The following is a 20,730-nucleotide window of genomic DNA, read 5'->3' as shown; positions in this document are numbered from 1 at the left end:
CCATATGTCATGCATCAGCCACCATTAGGGTAGGTACCTTCTGAAGCTTAGGGGAATATTGTTGACCTTCAACCATGCAGTTGCGTCACCATGTAAGTTCATTTGCTTTCTGTTGCCGAGTCCATTGTATTGGAATACAACAATTTGTTTCTATCTTAAAATATCCTTGTCTTCAGCAAGTTCTTAACGGTTTCTCCCTATGTTTACTTTTGGAAGGTTTGTAGCTTTCGATTTCCCATTTTAGGCTTATGATCCATTTTGAGAAAATTGTCTCCAGGGTATGAAGTAAGTGTTGACGTTCTTTTTCTTTTGCTACATAGCTGTCTGGTTATTCTACCACTCTTTGTTGAAACGACTCCTTTCCCCATTGTATTTCCTTAGCACATACATTGAAAATCAAATGACCAGATATGTGTGGAACTATACCTAAGACTTTTATTGTATTCCTTTGAGTGATATGTTTGTACATTTGGAAAGACCACCCCGTCTTTTTTTTAAAACATTTTTTTTAACATTTATTCATTTTTGAGAGACAGAGAGAGACAGAGCGCAAGCGGGGGAGGGGCAGAGAGAGAGGGAGACACAGAATCTGAAGCAGGCTCCAGGCTCTGAGCTGTCAGCACAGAGCCCGATGCGGGGCTCAAACTCACGAACCGCGAGATCATGACCCGAGCCGAAGTCAGATGCCCAACCGACTGAGCCACCCAGGCGCCCCCAGAAATACCACCCTGTCTTGATTACTGCAGCTTTATGGGGGAATTTTGGCCATTCTTTCTTTCTTTTTTTCTTTGAATCTTTTTAATTTCCTCTTTTTCTGGCAGTTAAATTGTTCCACAGGTAACAGCTTCTGTTTATTTGTTTTTCAATCTTTTTTCCCTCAGTATTTAGTTTGCATTTCCCACTGCTATGGCTTTACATTCATTAATCTTTTACTGTCCAGTCTCTAATCTGCTATAAAGTCCATCCAGCGAATTGTCCTCTCAGATACTATGTTTATCAACTCCATTAATCATGTTTTAAAAATCTTTGTCATTATGTTCTTATTTTCATTTAATTCCTTGAGAACATTTATGCCGTTATTTAAATTTAAAATGTTTTAAAAATGATTTCTATTTAATTTTGAGAGAAAGATCATGAGCGGGAGAGGGGCAGAGAGAGAGGGAGACACAGAATCCGAAGCAGGCTCCAGGCTCCGAGCTGTTAGCACAACCTGACATGGGGCTTGAACTCACAAACTCTGAGATCATGACCAGGGCTGAAGTCGGATGCTTAACCAGCTGAGCCACCCAGGAGCTCCAATATGCTGCGTTAATATACTTGTCTGCCAATTCTACCGTCTGTCATTTCTCAGTTTATTTCTATTCACAAACCTTTCTTCTGACTATGAACTACACTTTCCTGCTTCTTTTCATGTTCAGTATTTTTTGTATGATTATAGACATGGCACATGTTATGGGTGATAAGTGTATGGATTTTGCTGCCATCATTTCAAGAGCGTTGAAGTATATTTTGGCAGGAAATGTAGAGACTTGTGGATTATTTTGAGCTTATCTTTCAGCTGTTTGAGGAGGCATGGACTAGCTCTACAGTAAAGACTTTATCTGGGGTGTCTATTGAATGCCTCAGGCACTCGAGACGAGTTTTCTCCAGTTTGAGTAGTCAGACAAAATAGTTTGAGACTTTTTCAGCTTATGACTCTGTTGTGGCTTTTGTTTTGTTTTGAGGGAGGGAGAGAGAGAGGTAGGCAGAGGGAGAGGTGGGGAGAGAGAGAGACTCTTAAGCAGGCTCCATGCAGGGCTCGATCTCACTACCGTGAGATTGTGACCTGAGCCAAACTCAAGAGTTGGATGCTTAACCAACTGAGCCATCAAGGCGCCCCTTTCCCTCGTAGCATTTTTTTTTTTTTTTGCCCAGCCTTATTGTGTTTTACTATATGCAAGGTTTAACTTTACCCTGTGCACGCATTACTAAGATCTCAAAGGGTCCCATGCAGCTTTCTAGAGCTATTTCTCTGAGCTTCCTCATAATCAGTACTCTGCCTTGGAGATCCATCTGCTGTCATGTCCAAATGTTAATGCCTACCTCATCCACTCAGTGGGACTGCCACGCTTTGCTTGGGCTCCTGTTCCCTGCTTTGAGACTTAGAAAGTGCTTCCAGGGGCGCCTGGGTGGCGCAGTCGGTTAAGCGTCCGACTTCAGCCAGGTCACGATCTCGCGGTCTGTGAGTTCGAGCCCCGCGTCAGGCTCTGGGCTGATGGCTCGGAGCCTGGAGCCTGTTTCTGATTCTGTGTCTCCCTCTCTCTCTGCCCCTCCCCCGTTCATGCTCTGTCTCTCTCTGTCCCAAAAATAAATAATAAAAAATGTTGAAAAAAAAAAATAAAAAAAAAAAAAAAAAGAAAGTGCTTCCAGAAGGAAAGTGGCAGTGATCACACAGCTCACTTCATGTGTCTCCCTTCTCTCCATGATCATGGAGAGAAGTCAGTTCATTGTGACCTCATGTTTATTTTGTGACTTTTAACATTTATATTATCAATCAATTTATCAATATTTTGATAGCATAGTTATGAAATTGATCTATGTGAAAATAAAATTAAGGTTTAATTAAAATAAAATTAAGTTATGAAATAGATCTACATGAAAATAAAATCAACTTAGTTCTCTTGAACATTCGCATGTTCTTATTAAATGTAGGGAACATTGCATTTTTTACGTTTTTGTTACAGAGTCCAGACTGAACATTCATTCTCTCTCCCAACTTTTCCTTTTCACATTCTTTCTGTTTTACTCAGTGTCTCTCTGCCTCTCTTTATTTTTACTCAAGGCTTGATTTTGTTGGTATATTTCAGCCTCTCATTCATTCATTAAATGTGACTGGAAGTGAAATTCCAACAGAAGTTTAGCACAAACATGACTGGTTTATTTCAGTGTAAGCCCATCAACCAAAGGCGGAAAAAATTCCAAAAAATTCTATTTGCTGGAAAATTTGCTAATAAGCTTTTGGTTACTCAAAGGCTTGGTCACAGTGTGGGACTTGAGGGTGGGAGGCCTGGGTGGAGAGAAGACACAATGTAATAAACACAACAGAAATTCACTGGCATCAAACTGATTGGAGTGCACTAGGAAAACAAGTTATGAGGGAACGATGAAACCCGACTTTGCACTTTGGAAAAATGGAATATTTCAGAGATGCCGATTATAAAGATTGGAGCTCATAACAGTGCCCCAAAGCAAGGTTTCTGTTTCAGGCCTGCGTAAGCACTTTTTATTCTTCATTCCTAAAGAAATCTCAGTTTGCAAACAGGATGCATACCAGACCCCTCAAGGATCTCAGAACTCGATCTACGTGGAGAATTAACGCAAACACAGGCTCTTCTTTGAGAGTGACAAAAGGTTAAGCTAAAATGAAACAAAAGGTGTTTCTTTTTTTCAGGCGTATCTGTTTTCTAGTTCACTTGTTGACTCTGCCATGAATTGAAATAAGTTCATGGTGTGTGTTTGGTTTATTTGACTTTTGATTTTAAAAAGCGAGGGGTGAATTTCAGTCTCTGAATTTGGGAGAATGCATTTGGAGTGAGGTTCTCCTCGCTTCTTGGAAGAAGTGACAGTGAAGTTGGTCCTTAGAAAAAGAGCACACTTTCGGTAGCAAAATGGCGGGATAGAGTCCTGCCATACAGAAGGGATGGGGTCCTTCGATACAAGTACATGGGTCGAGGGCCAACTCATTTTAGATGAGTGAGAGTGACCCTGTGGTGCAGGACAAAGGCAAAGGGGAGACAAAGTGAGAAAATCAGGCTTGGGTATGCCCCGGAGTGCCAGAACGGGGCGTTTTATTTGAAAAATTGACACTCTGTAGACACTGACAACTTTAAGTAGAACTCCACGAAGAGAACGTGGGTACACTTAGAAAGGAGGATTAAAGAACAACCAAAGTTTAAGGAGCTATTCCTCTGTGCTCTTCGTTATACAGGCATGCCAAACTCCCCATTTTACAAACATGGAAAACAGGGCCGAGAGGTTGAAAACGTGCCAACGTGTGAACCCTCAGATCCAGGTTTGTTGAATGAACAACGCCTAAGCTTCAGTTGGGACAAGGCGAAAGACATGGCTCAGGACCAGAGATCTGGCATAAGGCACGGACGCCAGGGTCAAGGGTAACAGAAGAGATCCTCTAGCCTACGTCCAGGTAGAGCTCCTAAGTTGTATCTAATGTTACAGAAGGTGGGGCAAACACCAGAATTCTAGCTTTATTACTTTGCTCTGGTTATCAAAGTTAGTAAGATTTCTGGATTATTATGACTTTGTTCTGGATTATCAAAGTTAGTAAGATTTCGACACACTCAGCACGCTTAATAAAATACCTCTTTTATTTTTAAGTTTATTTATTTATTTATTATTTATTTATTTATTTATTTATAAAGAATAAGTGTGTGAAGAGAGGAGGGCTAGAGAGAGAGGGAAAGACAGAATCTCAAGTAGGCTCCATGCCACCAGTGCAGAGCCCGGCCCAAGGCTCGATCTCATGACCCGTGAGATCACGATCGGAGCTGAAATCAAGAGTTGGAGGCCTCACTGACTGAGCCATCCAGGTGCCCCTAGTCTATCTATTTTTAACTTCCTGTTCCAATACACACAATGATACACAAAGTAGCATGATCAGATATGAAAACGGACGTGTGGCTGGAAAACTTGGCTGGGGTTTAAATGCTCTGAGGACCCATCATCCATCATCTGCTGGATTCCAGAGTCAGGCCCTCCAGGATGAAGAATGAGCCTGTAAATACTCTTCAAAGCGTGGAATCCCCGCAAATGAGAAGCCACTGTCTTTCTAAATGCAACAGTGCTTTGGCAGCTTGTGACTTTGGCCGAGTAAACCTAGCCAAGAAGATTTAGTTAAACATCTAGGAGAACAGGCTGCTTCCAGCATTTAGCTTTGAACTGACAGAAGGAATTAGTCACTCGCCGTCTAGATCACGTGCACAGCGACTCAGAACCGAGGTAACGTGTTCTTAGAGATGGTCCTCAATTCTGATGACTCTTGCGAACATACCAGTCACTGTGTGTCAGATTTTGAATTGAGCCAAGACCGACCCTTATGATTGAGCACCATTTCTGCGAGAGAAAAAACAAAGCACATCAAGAGCGCCAGCGTTTTTTGTTTTGTTTTTTTTTCAAATTGTACACTCGCTTCTAGAGATGTAGCGTCTTTGGCCTCGACTTAAAAGCTGTGGTGTTGAGTCTTTTAGGAGGTGGAAGGTAATGGCTTTAGACAGCAGAAATAAACGAGAACCTCAGGAATCCTTCTGGTTTGGCATGATGAAATCCAGTGGCAACTACGCGGTATATATCTGAAAATGAGTAATAGCCTCATGAAAATGTAAGCGCACTTCCGTAGTGTGTCCTCCCCTGATCCCACGATCTTACCTGCTCTTAACCACGACGCCAGCGACCTACTCTCTACCACGCGCCCTCAGTCCACCTCACATCTTCCTAATCTTCAAGATATTGTGTATTGTGCTTTCTTTTTGGTTTTGACCAAATTTCCAGCATTTGTACTACTGGCGATTTCCTTTCTAAATTAGGAAACTCTGGAGGAGAAAGAAGGGAAAAGAAAACCCCATCCACCCCCCCCCACCTTAGTCAATTATAACAGCATCAGAGGTATTCTAAAAAATCAGCTTGAGAATGTATATTTTGGCAAAAAATCTTCGTATACAAGCCTTTATACAGCTCTTATCCTTAAAACAAATTCTTAAAGAAAACCCTAATATCTATCGTTAGTGACTCCCATCGAAAACTTGAATTGGGATTGTCTGTTGTATTATGGTGTTTTTGTCCTTCCTAAAGTTGTCATACTTCTAAAACTCCCCCAGAAACTGAAACACGCTCATTTACAGCGCTTACTATTTAAAAATAAATAACATTTTCACCTAAACTACAACATCGTGTAAAAATACCCTTGAAGGAACAAAACTTTCATTCTTCTCCATTCATTTCATTTGGCTATATGGAAAGTATTCCACTTGGCTCATTCAAAAAATGTGCAAACCTGGCTTTGGGCACAATACTAATTTTCTAGAATGGATGGGCCAAGGCTGATCTCCGTGCATTTCTTGCGAGCAGTTGTACGTGGCTGGAAGTTAGACTAAGAGTGATTTATAGCAATTGCCTATCATCAGTCTATGTCATGTTCACCTGAATAATCCGTCGACTGTCCCAACAATGCCCAGGGCTCCGAACCTACCTGAGATTATTTGCTTCACATGTGAAGGAATACATACCAAGTGCCAAGGTCGCAAGAATGAAGCACTGACTCCCCAGCCCCTGCCTTTCTAACTTCCACAGCAGCGAGAAGAAAAGAGTCACAGGCATGTTGACTCACATCCACTTAGAAGGTAAGAAGTAGTCCCCTGAGAATGTGTATCACACAGGTAGAGCGAGACGGGAGGGATCCACTAACGTGGTGTTTTTCAATCTCACCGCTACTGACATTTTGAAGGGGATAATTCTTTGTTGTAAGGGGGCTATCCTGTTCTTTGCAGTATCCTTTGATTCTACTTTCTAGAAGCCGGTAACACCCCCCCCACCCCCCGCATCGTGACAATCAAAAATATCTCGAGACATTGACAAATACCCTATGGGGATAAAATTTCCCCTGAATGAGAACCACTGTACTAGGGAAAAAGTAAAACTAAGCTTTCATGATTGACAGCATTGCATAATGAATGAATACACGAGGGGAACATCAGTCTATAGGATGAATAAGATAAATATTTATTAAATATACTTAAAAGTAATATATATATATATATATACACACATGCATACACACACACACGCACACACACACACACACACACTGCATACCTTGACACTTTAAAAAAATTTAAACGTTTATTTTTGAGAAAGAGAGAGACAGAGCATGAGTCAGGGAGGGGCAGAGAGAGAGAGGGAGACACAGAATTTGAAGCGGCCTCCAGGCTCTGAGCTGTCAGCACAGAGCTCGATGCGGGCCTTGAACTTGTGAATGATGAGATCATGACTTCAGCCGAAGTCAGACGCTCAACCAACTGAGCCACCCAGAAGCCCCATACCTTGACACTTTGAGAAAATTTTCACTGGAGGGAGAGGTAAAAAACGTTTATAGTTATGCTACTTTTGAGGCAACTGTGTTTGAAAGAAAAGCTGGAATGTGAGAATGGCAGAAGCTATTTTCTACATTGGTCCTTATTTTGACAAACTCACTGGTTTTAAATCTACCCCCCCCCCCCCAGTTCTATAAAATAATCATAATTTTTCTTTCCCGTGATAACCTGTCAACTATTTCAAAACGTACTACGTTGTTCTCCAGTTCCTTCCCAACCTTTTCCATCATATGAAATAGAATGTAGTTTGAAGTTCCTCTCTCTTTCCCTTTCCTTTCCCCCAGTGGAGGTGCCGTCTGCTGACACAATTCCTGAATTAGGATTCCCAGGACCAAAACGAGTCCATTAGAAATGCTTTGGAAAGAGAAAATCTAGTAAGGACTTAAAACCTTTAAAAAAAAGTTCCCACTGACAAGAATTTCAAAGGTGGTTGACTGCTGGCATTGGGTGAACTGCTCAAGGACCCACTCTCCAGCTGACCATCTGCCCCCCATTGTTCACAAGGACGCAGGAAGGAAGGTGAATGGATGTTAGCATTAGCAGTGTCTACAACGTCCAGAAGAGGAAGAGAATCTGGAAGTTTAGCAGCACACTTCAAGAGTCTAGCTCCTTCCTTGGTGACTATCTTACATGAATGACATTGTTTTCAACTGTTTTGTAGAAATGATTCAACTGCAAGATGATTTCTTTTTTTCTTGTGTTTATTTATTTATTTTGAGAGAGAGAGAACAGGGGAGAGGCAGAGAGGGAGAGAGAGAATCCCAAGCGTGCCCTGTGCCGTCGCCAGTGTGGAGCCTGATGTGGAGCTCAATCACAAACCTCAAGGTCATGGCTTGAGCCAAAATCAAGAGTTGGAGGCTCCACTGAGCCACTCAGGTGCCCCTGCAATATGATTTCTTTTTCACCTGTAGAGACCTCTTTCTGGCTTGAGGTCCTTGAATCCTGGAACTGTGTATTATTTGCTATCATGGCTTATCACAGACCACATTACATAAGGGATCAGTAAATACGTTTTTTAAAAATTATCAGTGTATACTAAATATGCTGTAACCTTAGGAGCAAAATTTTCACTTGCAAGTTATTTATTAGAAACTTGTCATTTACAACATGTATATTTTTCTTTCTGTTACATTGGAATTCATGTTCAGCTTCCGAAATCCTTGAGTTCTCTAGAAATTGTACATAATATTTTGCATACATGTGCATTTATTTAAGAAGTTGAACTCCTTATACAATATAGATTTTTCCAAAAAAAAAAAAAAAAGAATAAACGGAAGATCAAGGGAAAAGTACTTTAAGAGGAGGATTATTTTCAGGAAAACTGGACAATCAGAAAGAACCTGTGTTGGAGATTTCTGTTTCTTCCTATGATCAAAAAAAAAAAAAAAAAAAAAAAAAAGAAGTTTTAGGAATCTATCTTTATTGGATCATAGGAACAAAATCATGGGCTCCGGAGACACTCTACCAATATTAAAATGGTTTTGTTCTTTCACGAGGAGGAAGATACAACATCTAAGAATCCTTTCTTTTCTTTTTTTTCTTTAATTTTTTTTTAACATTTATTCATTTTTTGAAAGACAGAGTTCGACTGGGGGAGGGGCAGACAGAGAGAGAGAGAGAGAGAGAGAGGACACAGAATCTGAAGCAGGCTCTAGGCTCTGAGCTGTCAGCACAGAGCCCGAGGTGGGGCTCGAATTCACAAATCATGAGATCATGACCTGAGCCGAAGTCGGATGCCAAACCGGCTGAGCCACCCAGGCGCCCCTCCAAGAGTCCTTTCTTAAAGCTCCCGACCTAGAGTTGTATGAGTGGCTCATTCATTAAGCACTCGACTTCAGCTCAGGTCAATCTCACAGTTTGTGGGTTTGAGCCCCACACTGGGCTCTGTGCGGACAGCTCAGAGCCTGAAGCCGGCTTTGGTTTCTGTGTGTGTGTCTCTCTCTCTGTCCCTCCCCTCCTCTTGCTCTCTCTCCCTCTCAAAAATAAATAAACATTAAAAAAATTTCAAAAACATATAAAAGAAAAAGAAAAAAAAAGCTTCTGACTCATTTTCAACAGTACATACCTTTTAAAATCCATGCTGATGGATTTATATACCGATTCATCCATAATCTGGTCCCCTGTAGGACCAATGACAGAAGAACTGGCAGGATTAGGAGTGACGTCTGTCCCTTTAAAGGAATGGGAACTTGATCATTGCATTACAGATAGTTGAATTAATGTGCTATTTATAACTCCTAAACAGCTCATTTTCTGAGTCCTTATCCTCCTAAAATAGAGGGGCTTTATTGGCTCGCGAAATGACTTGAAGGTGATTGAACAGTTTATTACGCTATTGCATACAGCCAGCTTAATATACTTTGGAAAATAAAGGTTTATTATTTATTTAAGTCCACATGTACCACTGATACCAAAACCTGTCTTTACAACATTAAATTTGGGGCCTTCTTAAGTCAGGCACTTGTGGTCCCATAGAACAACGTTTTAGACATGTTGAAATGTTATTTTAGGGAAAGGCATGCAGATTGGGAAAACAGAACAAAAAACAATAAAAATCAATTCATCTTCCCCACCCAACCCGGGAGACTCCCCAGAGTCAGGGCCGGTACACCAAGTTAATTATAAGACTATGCGACTCCTTGTCTGTAGCTTGCTTATTTTATACAGAAATAAATATAAAGGGTAATGATTTCCACTTGCTTGTTCACTCTTATGCCTCTCTGATTCTGAACAGTGTTTCTGAAACAAAAACCTCCATTTTTATGTGTGTAGAAATGACAGGTTAGCCAGAAAAATTAACCTTAAAGGTTGATTAACCAAACTTCCAAAAATGGCATATTGTACAATCTCTTAACTTTTGGAAGAATCAAGAAAAGGTCTTTGAGTGTTGCCAATTCACACATAGTAAAAAAAAAAAATGTGTTTATTTATTTTGAGAGACAGACAGAGCATGTGAGCAGGGGAGGGGCAGACAGAAAGGAAGAGAGAGAATCCCAAGCAGGCTCTGAACTGCCACTGCAGAGCCCTACGTAGGACTCGACCCACGAACCGTGAGATCATGACCTGAGCTGAAGTCAAGAGCCGGATGCCTCACAAACGGAGTCACCCAGGCACCCCACATGTTGAAATTTGTAATTAGTTGTGTTAAAATGGGATATTCTGGACCTTCCAAGTCTCAGCCATAAGAAGGCTAGTAGATTCCATTTGGTACTCTGGTAACACCCGCTCTTGGAACCCAGAACCGTCTTGTAAGAAAACTCACAACTTGGTGAAGATACCACAGGGAGAGGCCTAAGACTGCATAAAAAACGAAGGGTAGGGCTGACCCTGACCTTCTGAATGCTCCTGTGAAGACACTAGGTGTGTGAGTGAACCTATCTTGGCTCCTCCACTCCAGTCCAGCCTGATGCATCTCACCAAATGACCCCAGTTGACCTGTGGAGTAGACATATTGTTCAACTCAACCCTGACTCACAGAATCATGAAGTTCAATAAACCACCGTCTTAAGCTACTAAGTTTGGGCATGACCTGTGAATAGCAATATATAATCAGAACATTCTTATTAAATTTTTAACTTATTTGATGAAAACCTCTACATTTATTTATGGCAACAAGGGATTTCTTAGCCGCACTTTGGAAAACATTGCTGCGGGCGGTAGATTTTCCCATCCATCCGCCCCTATCTCTTTGAAACCTGTTTGTGCTTGTTCTTATCACTGTGATTCTGACTTCACACCAAGATTTTAACTAATTCTGTCCTTGAGTCTGAGTGTATATATGGACCTATCCTCTAGCAGCCCAAGTGACTCTATGTCAGTTAGCTTAAATGGGAGTCTCATTCCACAACTTTGTGCGAGTTCTAATAACTCAGATTCTGTGTTTGTCCTGTGTTCCTCCCCCTTGTATTCTAGCCCCAATAACTGGGTCTTAACCTTATTCATTCCACTTAAGTGTCTAACCTAATAGCCTTTCTAATCCCTTGTAGATTGGGATCCTTCCTTGTTTTCACCTGTGTTCTCATTCTCTGTAGGTACCATAAAAATTGTCACACATTTAGCAGCTTAAAGCAACACCAATATATTACCCCACAATCGTATCAATGTCTAGGCTCAGCGCATGGCTGAGTTTTTGAAATGAGCCCACCTACAAGTGATTAAGAAATACCCTTTCCTGCTCCCCAAGATTTTGATGTTTTCAATAATGAATAACCACCGCAACCAAAGTCTGTACCTGCAATTCGAGGCCAACCCTGACGAAGGCTGAAATAGGGAGACAAGGTGCTGTGGGCATCTGGAGGTGAAGAGAGAAACCAAGATTACAGCCGAATTCATGAATTCATGTTAGATGGGGCCCTGGGGCTGCTCTGTATCTTTCTCTATTTCTGGGAACGACCCAGGTGGTTGATCATTCTGAGATTTGCTTCTCTTCACCTCGGGAGATGGACACGGAGGGAAACTGAGAAAAATAAAGGTGCACCCTTCGCTTGTGTCTGCGTTGGGACACGTAGTCATTCGTTCTGTGGGAAGACAGGAGTTTAACTGAGCAGACAAAACAATGAGCTATCCGGAAAGATTCCCACAGAACCCAGGAATTATGGGTGATTTGGACTTTTCCAGGGTCTATAGTGCCGTTTCTAACCATCTTTGTTCGCTCCACTCCTGATCCAAAAGCACCCCTCAGGACCATTTTTATGCCTGTGACCTTGTCTGAACCAGCTCGTTATTAGCTGTGAAGGAGACTGTAAGGTTAAATACTGCATTTTTTTTTTTTAATTCTTCCCAGCAATTTACTAGTTTTCTAAATCAAATTCTCTTTCCTCTCTCTTTAAACAACAAGCTCCTTTGTACACTTGGAGCACTTGCCTCTTTTCTTGCTGCTTGTCTGATTCTCCATAGTTTCCTTGCCGTTTTTATTGGAATTTCAGGACTACTCTTGGATTTACTCAGGGGGCCCACCACACACAGGGCATCTAAACACTTCCCTGCACTTCTCCAATCTCACACAGTCTGCCACCCACCCCATAGTCCCCCCCCCCCCAGACTCCCATTCCACAGGGATAGAAGACTCCCAGCGCTTAAAGAGGGTGAAAAGTGAATAAATATCTAAAGTGCTTATAACAGTGCCTACACTTGGTAACAACAAAATGACCACTAACAGTTATTATAATGGGATCGTCATCTGTCATATTGGGATTTTTTTTTTAAGTTTATGTATTTATTTAGAGAGAGGAAAAGAGCATAAGCAGGGGAGGGGAAGAGAGAGAGAATCTCAAGCAGGCTCCACACGGTCAGCCCGGAGCCCGACGGAGGGCTTGAACTCACGAACCATGAGATCATGACCTGAGCCGAAGTCAAGAGACTGGCGCTTAACCGACTGAGCCTCCCAGGCACCCCTTTACTATGTGGATCTTAGGAACAACCTTATAATGGTCATGGAGAGAAACACATGCAGGAAAGTTTGTGAGATGTTTCCCACAGGTCCTGACCCAAAGAGATGTTCAACCAATCTTAGCAATATTATTATGGTTAAGTTTCTATACCGTCTTTTAAGAGTTTAGGTGTTTGTAATTACTTATTCAAAATCTATATATCCTGCTAAGCGGCACATGTAAAGCACAACAATTCTGAAATATTACTTGGTATACGGGAGAAATTCAACCTGATGCACACTAAATAGCAATGATTTCAGGCTTAGAAGGAATCCGCGTCCTTAAGAACCTTAGTGCCATAAAGTTTTTTCGCAAACAGAAAGGCTTTTGCTAGTGAATGAATGCCAATTTTTTTTGAATTTCCATGTGTGCATTGTTGACTCTTTCCTTGTCTACCTAGAATAAGTTTATCTTTAAAGAAGGAAAAATGAAGGTGACTACGTTACTTGCTGTTACTAATTTAACATCAGAATTTCAATACCAGACAGACTTTAGCGAGTGATACTCAGGTAAGAAGAACTTGAAGTAAGAATTCCAAAGTCCCGTAACTAAGGTAGAAGTATTGTCTAAGCCAAATGGAAGAAGAATGGTAAAAACTGCAGGGAGCCTGGGACTTCCTTAAGAGCTGGCTTGGTCCTACTCTTATGAGAAAATTAAAAATAAACGGACACTATTTTCCAACTCTAAAACATATTATATGCAGTACATACTTTAACCTAGTTTACAATTAACATTTATTATGCCCACTGAAACCACAAAGCCAATGTTTAATTTTACAGTTTGAAGTCACACATAGGGAAATGCTTTACAAAATAGGATATTGTTCCTCAACGAAAAATATTACAGTATAGGTCCCAAACGAGTCAGTTCAAGTGGTTTACCTGAATAACAGAACTGTCGTGGAATGCAGGCTACAAGACGCGGTAATGCTTTCAATAGCTGATTCAGGTTCAAAATTTGCCAAAGCGGAAGAGACATTTTAAACAAGACCCGTCTTAGTTTTCCAAGATTTTTGGTTTTTCAACTGCATTACATTTACTGAAACATACCATCACTTCTGACAAATTGAAGATAATAAGCAGGTCACATTCTACTGCTTATATACGACGACATGAAAATCTTCGATATTTTACTCTGGCTTGAAATCATGTTTCAAGATATAAAAATCTCAGTTATACCCACTTAGGTTTATTACCTGTCTTTACTCACAAGGCTCTTGTATAGAAATCAAAAATTTGTGCCACGGCTCACATCAAATTAAATATATTTCTGCAATCTGTTTAGTTATCTGCAGTCTATTTACAAAGCATGTGCATGATTTCCTCTAATAAACATACTAAATGGAAGCAGCGTTTGTCAACTCCTACATTGATGTCATGGCTGAGCGTGTAACGCAAAGACACCATCCGGAGACAATATATTTTTCTTAATCGAAAGTCACGTCTTACAAAGTCACACACAATATGATCTCCTATTCTAATTATACTCTCAGTCTGAGGTGTTTCTAATATGCTGTGGGTTGTTAAAGAAAAGACCAAGAAAGAGTTGCCAAGGGTTTACCATGGACATAAAATATTGCAAAGCTTAAAAAAAAAAAAAAAGTCAGGCTAAATACACACAAAAGCTTGTGTATCGGAAACAAAAAGTTAGTTTGAAAGGAACACGGATGGTTTAGTAAGTGCTGAAACACGACTCATCTAAAAGTCTGTTCCTCTAGCCTGACACTCTTCAAGTTTCCATGTCACCTTAAACATCCTGGATGTACCTATAGCTTATGTCACTGAACCCTGCTGATCAGGCTGACCATTTGATGCATTTCCCAAACATTGAGTATCAAGTTGTGCCCCGCCTAGACCAAAAACTTAAAAGAGTTTTTTTTTTTTTTTGCAAATTGAAAAATCATGTAGAATAAAATAGTGAGTCCGAAGTAACATATTTGATAGTTGGTCACTGATCAATATTAGCACCTTGATAAAAATTACATTGGATGTGCCAAAAAGAAACTGAAAAAAAAATATATGCTGTTTTATTTACAAATCACAGTTTTCCTCACAGTGTTAGACTTTGGATCACTCTGATGTGGCCGTGCCTTGTAAGATGATGGGCCATTTGGTTTTTCATTTGACCTATGACAGTCCACATGGACCAGTTGGTGGAGCTCCAGGATAAGAACCACAGGTAGCCAATTTATCGCTAAAGTGCTACTGTATTTGGAAGGTGCAATTAACTGGGTTGGCTAATATGTACATTTCAGTCTTCCTCTCTTTTAAAACCAACAACTTCTAGCAACTATACCTTCATTATTTTCCCCATAAAATCTGCATTGAGAACTATGGTATCATTACCCCAGAAAGACATTTGGCAGATGAATATTTTTCTGATCTGAACATCATGTGTATTTCCAGTTTCTTTATCTCACTAATGTAACGGGTTCTTGTTTCAATATGTTCCCATGTGCTAATTGATTAGAATATAATTATGCATTATAGACTGATGTGTTTCATGATCCTATAACTTCAGACGTCATTTCTCTAGTTCGTGCCAGCAAGGAGGCTATTAGGGAGTTTTCTGGGTTTTTTTCAGTGTACCAATTACCTAAAATGGTCTGTTTGACAATCTAAAACTATAGGTGTTGGCAAATGAGAAAAATGATAGAGAAAACATACAAGTTCCTTTCCTCTGTGTTTAAATGATAGACTGGCTCTATGATAGCTCTGGACGACCATTTCTATACTCATGGTTATTCATTTATTAACTTTGAAATGTTAAAAAAATATAAGGTATTATCACCTCCACTTAATCATAAATAGATCAGTAATATTCACCAATCCTCAGCCATAAACTATTAGCAAAATTTGGCCATTATTAAATCCAATCTTGTTTCACAAAGAGTGACCTCTAAGTCATACACAAGTCCTGGACTTCATTGAATCTGGCTGCCGTGCTCACCTAAACCATTACAATGACCTTGTTATTAAGGAATGAGTCAGTGGGGGAAACATCAGAGCCAGAGATGGAGCTGGTCAGTTGAATATCCAAAGGTGCTTTGCCTCATTACTGTGACCAGACTGAAATCACAGTCAGAGGCAAGCTGATGTGATAAAAGGTGTCCTTGCTTGTCCCAAGTCCTATTTTCACTCCGTGAGATTCATTAGTAGTACAAAGTGACATTCTATCAATGGAGACCCCATATCTGTAGCAATGTTCATGATTACTAGTATTTAAATCACTTAAATGCAATTTGTTTACTCTAACTATAGGATCCCGCCAATGCTAGAGAATAAATGGTATTAATTTTTAAGGAGTGTTTTTAAAGCAGCAAAGGACAGTATTTGGTTTTATCATCACTGATAGCTCTTGGACATCGTGTGCACACAAATTTCACGTATCAACAGCTCCCTGTCCGCGTTTATCACTGGTATCAGGGATTCTGAACTGTGTCTTAGCTTCTGTGGGAAGCTTCCAGGCTATCTATACACCAAGTTGAGAACTTAGGCTTCAGTTGCTTGAATAAGTGTTTTTCTTATCTGTGACTTGGAAAAACTAGTATTAATGAAACCCAACAGACTTATTAATGTAACTACAAGTAACGAATACCACTAGTCAAGAAAGGGTAAGTTTAAAACTTCCTTAGAGAGGAAGACTACAGTATCAGAATAAGGATACGTGAGGAATATATACATATACGCCTGTTTCACGCAGAAAGCCTTCTGTAAAAAAATACAAAAGCAACCAGTGCTGTATATTATGTAAACTCACAAAGTGTACTTTATACACAAACATGAAGCATAAATTAAAAGTAGGACAACAGCAAAACTTTTTAAATATAGAATTTGCACATATTTTTGTTAAATAAGAATAAATACTTTTATCACACAAATTCACATACCAGTCGCAAAAACAATAAATTACATTTTTTTTCAGTGCTGCAACTTTATTTTTGTTTGTGATTAATCCCTTCATTCTTAGTTTCATGGGATAAAACTGTTTCCACAGGAAGGCAAAGGACGTTGAATTTACCGAACAAATTCAAACAATGCCCTGAAACCTTTAAACAACAAGGCAGGGCTTAATTTGGCCTTTTCTGTTCCAGAAGAAAGAGATGTCATTTTCTTCTGGGCTCTCTTTATTTAGTGACACTGAATCCGGAGTGTTTAGTTTTGTGGGATTAGATTCTTACTATCCTGAGCATTTTCAGACAAACTTTTTTCCTCGAGGAAGGAGCCTCAGCATCGCGAATCCTGGACTCTTCATTCACGATGCAACTATGGAAAGGGGAAATGCATAGTCCAACATGAGACTGGACTGAATTAGATTTCATTATGGGGGATTTTCCCTTTATCATTCCTTTTATCTACTGAACACTCCATTTCTCTGAATTTCAGTTTCCAGTCTGTATCGCTTTTCTCAGGAGTTTAGATAGACATACATTCCTCAGTCAAACTATTGATACTCGTATGAAAAAACTAAAGAAAACTCCTTAAAAGCACGGAATAGTGGTTTATTCCTTTTAAGCTCTCTAGGATTATTTCAATGAGAAGAATAAAACTTCACTGTTTGGGGGGAAAATAAATGATAAATCATACTAAAAAAAATCTATGAATACAAACATGGCTGCCCTTCAATTATTTTTTTTTTCATGCTGCTACGAATATAACAAAAGATAAAAACAAATTTTGTCCCAGTTGAGTTACTTGATTAAAATTATTTTGAAAACAGGGAAATAGTCAGGTTGGCCTGGCTATTAATTCTTTTGGAATAGTCAAATAGTCGGTATGATTTAAAATTCTTTTCTGAGTGATTTGAATAGCATGGTTTCCTGTCCCTGATATCTGGTGACCTCCATCAAATGTAGGTGACCAGCTCTATATAGGACTCATTTCTCTGATGAATAATTTATTAAGAGTAAATGACCATGTCTAAAGCAAAGTCAGTCGATGAGAAGCCAAAGGATGATTAACAGTTTTGTAAAACGTTATTTGTTTCACCAAATAATTTCTTAAGAAAATACTTAAAACAGTGAGACCTCCATTCTCCTCACCCGCTGAAATCAATGTGATCTAGCAAGATCAATTACATAATTATTTTATATTAAAAATATTTTCTAATAAAAATAAACTCTGGTGAGCTTTAAGGGAACTCAAACAATTGTCCCCTAATATCTTTATATGCAAATCTCTAATAATAGGCACATTTGGTACAATTATTATAAAGTTTTATATAAAACAATTGGCTTTGTAATCTTTCATAAAGAAAAAGAAATCCCGATGAATTTGAACACCTTGGATTTTCTGAGCTATGGGGTAGAGGGCTGCAGTTGACCGTTTAAAAAGAGATTTTTAGGCAGTCAATTGTAAAAAAAAATTCCATATCTAACACCCAAACGTACAACCTACCTAGACAGGCTACGGAAACAGAAGCAACAAACTTCTCAAAAATCGTCCCGTTTCATCAAACACTTACTGGTACAACCAAGTGCTTTCCAACTGGGAAAAATCTTACGGACAGTATCAGTATACTTGGATTTAAAAAGACAATGCAAAGAATCGCTGCCTGTATGGTGTGGAAACAGTCTTATTAATATTAACCACTATTTTTTTTCCTTTTGCAAGAGCCACATATATGATGATCACTTCTAGATGTGGCTAACTCCAAAGTGATCTTTAATACTCCTATCAAACTAAATACGCCTATCAAACAAATCAAAGTACAGAACATTTCGGGTCTTACAGAACCCCTGAACAAAACATACAAGCGAAAACAAATGCATTTTCAAGGCTGGCTGGTAAGAGGTATACCAGTGTTGAACGTGTGGGATGCGATTAGAAAACTCTCTGCCGTGTGTTTTGTACGAATATTACACAAGGTAGGATATTAGCTGGAAGCCTCTGAAAGGGCAAGCAGTGTGAAGATAGAAATCGAAAATTTCTATTTGTGTGTTTTTCTTCCTTTTAAATTCTAACATGAGGAAACTAGTGTTTAGACTCTTGAATACGCCCAACATACACACACGCAAACACTACATCTACGTCCTAATTATGCATTCATTTGGCTGGCTGCCTGAAAAAAATACAGGCAGTTGACGTTTAAGTAAATGGATCGGTGTATCTATTTAAATGACCAGCTACGCGGAGATCCTTTTCCTTTTTAGAATTTCGCAGAAGATGCTTCCTGTCAAAATGGTTTTTGACCAAAATTTGATCTCCTGTAGTCTGAAAGTATGTGAAATCTTGTGAAAACAGCAGCAGGTTCTTAATTTCCAGTAAATCATCCACAGCTCTTTCTGGAAACTGGAAGGAGTTGAAATAGCTGCAGACCTACTTTGGTCAAACATTTTTTATAGAAATATATATATATATATATATTTTTTTTTTAATAGAACCAAGTGATATAAAGTGACATACCAAGGGAGAATGATTTACAAACAGTAAAAATAAGCTACTGTGTATTATGGATGAGAATGATTATGATGCCTTTGAAGACATTCTATAAGAGGTAGGTGACAAAGGGGAGACTGTTCTGCCATCTTCAAATGTCCCCCGATTCTACATTCACCAGTGTTTTTTCATGCTTGTAGCCCAGGGGATGTTCAATAACTCCCAAGTTTTTCTGTATTCCAAGGTCACTACTGTCGCACGAAGCAGTGCACATCTCCATTTGGTCACAGAGAGCAGATTCTGCCCATAATTAGACTCCTGTTGACAATGACATTGAAGCGTGACTTTCTGTGCTTCAGGCAGACCTCTTGTTTACCACGACTGATCACCACCATTTGCCACGACTGATCAGTGATGAATCACCCAGTTAGCTCTGCGTAAGCTCATGACCACGGGCTAACATTTCTTTAGCAAACATTGCTTAAACGCAGAAGGCCTCTGGGAGAGAAGGCATCCCTTCGCTAACTTCCGGTTTGCATCCTGGCACTGGACCGTCCGGGTGTGCCAGCCCGTATCACAGGTCCTGGAACAGGCGAGCCATGGGCCTGTCACCCACTGCAACTGTGGAGTGTGTGAGCCCACTTTATTGCTGCCGTGGCTAGTGACAGAGTTTACTTTTTGGGTGGACTTCTTGGGAACGAAAAAACTGTAGCGGACATCTAATGCTTTCGTTGGATCTGTTGCAAGAATCTGCACTATCAGAATTTCCTTCGTGGCTGAGTAGCCCATCCCATGCAAGAAGTCATCCCTGTGGCTCCAACCACTGTAGTTCATGACTGTTCCATTGATGTCGATGATGGTTTCCGAGGTGGAGATCATGTACTTCCCATTGATAAGGTACTCACCATTTTTCTTCTTCAGGGCTAAGTAGGCAGTGAATCGAGTCTGGTCTTTGGCTTTGAACTGTCGGACTTTAATGTGGGTTGCCCCTTCGGGGATCCTCACCACATCAGTGTAACCCTTACTGGAAGCAGGAATGTCCACAGAGGAGAGAGAGGGAGAGAAAGAAGGAAAAATAAGTCAACACTTAGTAAATGGATAAACAGATAAGAGTTCTCTAAAAGTCTTACCTTACCTTCACACGTTTTAAGGTAGTGAAGAGATTAGTTAAAAATTGGCTTCAAAAATTAGTTTCCTTATAACAAAATTGTGAGTAGACTATGAGAGTATATATATTTTTATTGGGATGTTCAAAATTAGGATGATGTTAACAACCTGCCTTCGTTTTAAAACGTACACCAACTTTATTGAGATTTTCAAACACATTGCACACTCTTACAAATCCTATCATCTTTACAAAGCTCCTTTATGTTCTTTTGGCACAAAATGGGATATGTGTAAATACTAACAAAAATCTGCCCTCGATCTCATAGAAATCTTTAAATTAACGAGTCTCAGATTTGTCTGCAGACTAAAATCAAGCGGAGGTCTTTTAAAAATTTAAATCCCCAGACCCCAGACCAATTAGATCCCATCTGTCAGGATGGGAAGAGACAGCAGGATTTTGGGAGTCGTTCCAAATGTGCAGAATAGTTGGGGAACCACGGATTTAACTGCTGAACTAGAGACACAGTAGAAGTTCTGTTTCTGTTTCTACTAGAACTCTGGATTCTTTGAGCAGAACACCAATGAAATGTAAAATTCTGTAAGTGGGTAACCATCGCTGACTAGTATCATCAAAACAAAACAAAAAAAAGTGAATCTTTAATGCCATAGCAAATT

General features: G+C 39.8%; 1 protein-coding gene across 1 annotated transcript in view; it reads right to left on the bottom strand.

The window, feature by feature from the left end:
- Positions 1-13,288: 13,288 nt before the first annotated feature.
- ADAMTS5 (ADAM metallopeptidase with thrombospondin type 1 motif 5) overlaps positions 13,289-20,730 on the bottom strand; it is a 50,771-nt gene continuing 43,329 nt past the window's right edge. The window contains exon 8 of the mRNA XM_019467796.2: positions 13,289-19,972. Coding sequence (XP_019323341.2) covers positions 19,405-19,972 — 568 coding nt within the window. The 3' untranslated portion in view covers positions 13,289-19,404. The remainder of the gene's footprint in view (positions 19,973-20,730) is intronic.

The sequence above is a fragment of the Panthera pardus genome, unplaced genomic scaffold, assembly GCF_024362965.1.
Source record: "Panthera pardus isolate Hobbes unplaced genomic scaffold, ASM2436296v1 HiC_scaffold_16, whole genome shotgun sequence".
In the NCBI taxonomy this organism is placed as follows: domain Eukaryota; kingdom Metazoa; phylum Chordata; class Mammalia; order Carnivora; family Felidae; genus Panthera; species Panthera pardus.
Note: the sequence above shows the minus strand (reverse complement) of the source record. Positions and strands in the feature narration are given on the sequence as shown.